Source organism: Priapulus caudatus, unplaced genomic scaffold, assembly GCF_000485595.1.
Source record: "Priapulus caudatus unplaced genomic scaffold, Priapulus_caudatus-5.0.1 Scaffold778, whole genome shotgun sequence".
Lineage (NCBI taxonomy): Eukaryota > Metazoa > Priapulida > Priapulimorpha > Priapulimorphida > Priapulidae > Priapulus > Priapulus caudatus.
In genome coordinates, this window is record NW_014577839.1 from 53,014 (window position 1) to 55,768 (window position 2,755).

At 42.7% G+C, this 2,755-nt stretch overlaps 1 protein-coding gene and 1 pseudogene across 1 annotated transcript in view; one reads left to right on the forward strand and one right to left on the reverse strand.

Annotated features, from left to right (window-relative positions):
• LOC106813467 overlaps window positions 1-1,090 on the forward strand; it is a 22,987-nt gene extending 21,897 nt beyond the window's left edge. Inside the window, exon 2 of the mRNA XM_014817605.1 lies at window positions 987-1,090. Within this exon, the coding sequence (XP_014673091.1) occupies window positions 987-1,090 (104 nt within the window). The remainder of the gene's footprint in view (window positions 1-986) is intronic.
• Window positions 1,091-2,133: 1,043 nt separating this feature from the next.
• On the reverse strand, window positions 2,134-2,649 carry LOC106813468 (annotated as a pseudogene).
• Between the last annotated feature and the right edge of the window lie 106 nt (window positions 2,650-2,755).

A 2,755-nucleotide genomic window follows, 5' to 3' on the forward strand; every position in this document is an offset into this window, starting at 1 on the left:
AATTTGAAATGAAAATAAATTTGAAATAAAAATGAATTTGGAATAAAAATATCCGTAGCCATCTCGGCCACCATACGCCCGCCCGCCCGCCTGCCCGCCCGGTGTAACTACGTAGTTGTCTGCGGTCGTTATTCGAAATCGGTAATTGATCAAAAAAGGGTACCGCTAGCACGTATTATCGAATATGTGAATCTATTACACCAAAGGCGCAGCATTCGTTTGCTCTGCTCGTCCTATAGGGGGCATACAACAGTAACCTTTCGCAAATTTGTCACCAATGTTGCACTATTTCGTCTCTGAAAAAGACCTTCTTTTGATTTTTTGGGGGGATAAAAATCGGCAGTAGAATGCACTAATTTGCATCATGCACGCAAGATAGATAACTCAGGGATGTGTTGGCAGCGGAATTAAGAGCCAGCAATGTCAAGATCACGCTGCGCAGACGTGGCAACGGTGCGAATGCCCCGTTTACATTTGGTGTCACATTTTTTGAGACATATATATGCGCTTCAGAGACAGAATACTTGACATGACACTTGTCCCAACCTAGAAGTGAACGCTAATTAAAATATAACGTGGTCATCTCTCTCGGGGTTCCCTATCGCGCTCTCCTCCCTAAATAGCTCCCGCCATATTGCTTTCTCTCTCGCTCTCCTTCTTCCTCTCCTTTCTTTCTCCCTTGCTACGTGAGCTTTTCCAACAATGAGGTACGTATATCTCTGGCATGCTATGTATGTAGGCTCTGCACAATCTTACCGCGACTATGTGAGATAGAGTCCATCGCGTATTTATTCTCCGCACGAAGTGTAGCGGAGGGTATTATTTTTGGCTCGTTTGTATGTGTGCATAGAATTCATTGCGTATTTGTTGGTAAGCGCACATTCCACATCTGTCGTTGACACACCTGCGCTGACATTGAAAGCACAATCATGGCGTTAGTTTATTAATTCGACAGCTATCGTTTCTGAGATGCTAAATACTTTCAGACGGTTATGTTTCGAATGGAACGATATTTGTCTACGCGACCAAGGGCAGTAATAGCACTCTGTATCCGCGTGGTACCGAATGCAACGTGTGCACGAGAATATAAGATGGGAAAATCTGCATCATATTTATTCTTTTGTTCTTCGTTTAACTCACAAACATGCATTTATTATTCGCGCGATGACGAATCCCTTATGTAACGCCACGAGCACAATATATAAAGTGCCCTAACGCTCGCAAAATTCAACATACAACACAAAACACAAATTGGAATCTTGCTCTTTTACTCGCTGGCTGCAGTATCATGCCACAGGCAGAGCGAAGGACTATAGTTCTAGAGCTGCATACCAGCCTGCTCACACTGCATCTATATATATGAACACCGCGTGCGGGTGTTGAATACATATAGATGTAGCGTGAGCGGGTGGACATGATACTGCATCCAGTGATTTTAGCGAGCTTTCTTTACGTCTGGCAATCCTAATGGGTAGAAATAAGTAAATAACTATTAAGGGATTCAACCAATTGCTAGCAATCCCGAATGGCATACACTCCGAATGTTCTTATATCATAAATGCTCTTAATTGAATAGCGTTAGGGGCTTGAAACAACAACAAAGTTTCGCGTTGCAACGTGAAAATTTATTAAACTCATTCATAGCTACGGAGCGCCATTTACAATTATATTATCTTTTAAATGCGGACTATATATTTTGTCCACTGTTTTCCCAAATGGAGTGCAACTAAAGTTGCTCACAACTTTCCTAAGTTTCTCCTTAATTAATAATCATATACAAAGCATAATATCAGGAGCGTATAATGACAACGGGGTAAGACAACGATTTGGTACTGATTTCACTACATTTTTGTCGTACGAGTTCGATGTGAATAAAAATACAAATGTATACAAACATGAGCTTCTTTTGTTCACTGGTCCTTATTCTATCTTCCGGTAGTATTACAAACCGCGTAGCTTCCTTATTATTATTATATATCATATATATATCATATATCATATATCATATATATTATCCGGCTTATTATTATACGCTCCTGATAATATCAATATGCCAAATACAATGCACGTCGTTGCGATTAAACTAGAATTGCGTTAAGAGCCGCACGACACAACATGCACATACGCGCTCAGTTACAACTCAGCTTCGGGTGGAAATGGCGTGTGACAGTTGCCGTGGTACAAGTTCACCGCTCCGTCACATCGGTTGAACAGTTCGAATAAAGCCGAGGGCATGGTAATGGAGCGCGCATACATGCGGCACAGCTGCCGATTCCACGTGCACGGCAGCGTGTGAAACAGTTCGGGATACTCCATGCCCAATATCGTCACCACTTCTTGGTCACCGAGATGCGATTTCGTGAAATAGTACTTTCGCATTAAATATCTCAGATTTCTCTCGGCTACCGCCGCCTGATATTTCTTAGATTTCGACATGTGGTCGAGGTTGATGAGGTAGAGGCCGCCATTGTAACCCGGTTTACCACCAGGTGGCGGCATGCCCAGCCTGTCGTCACCAACAGCCACGCGTGCTATCGCAAACCTTCGATAATTTACAGGTTGTTGCTCTTGAGCCAGCGCAAATATTGTCTCCTCTTTGAATTCATCAAACTCCCGCCAAAGTTTTCGAATGTCGGTCATTAATCTCATGTCGGCATCCACCTTGATGATGCGATCGACCTCAGACAGGTCAAAGACCTTGTGAAAGGCGAACTGAATGAAGTAAAATATGTCGTTGAAGCGATTGTATCTCTTT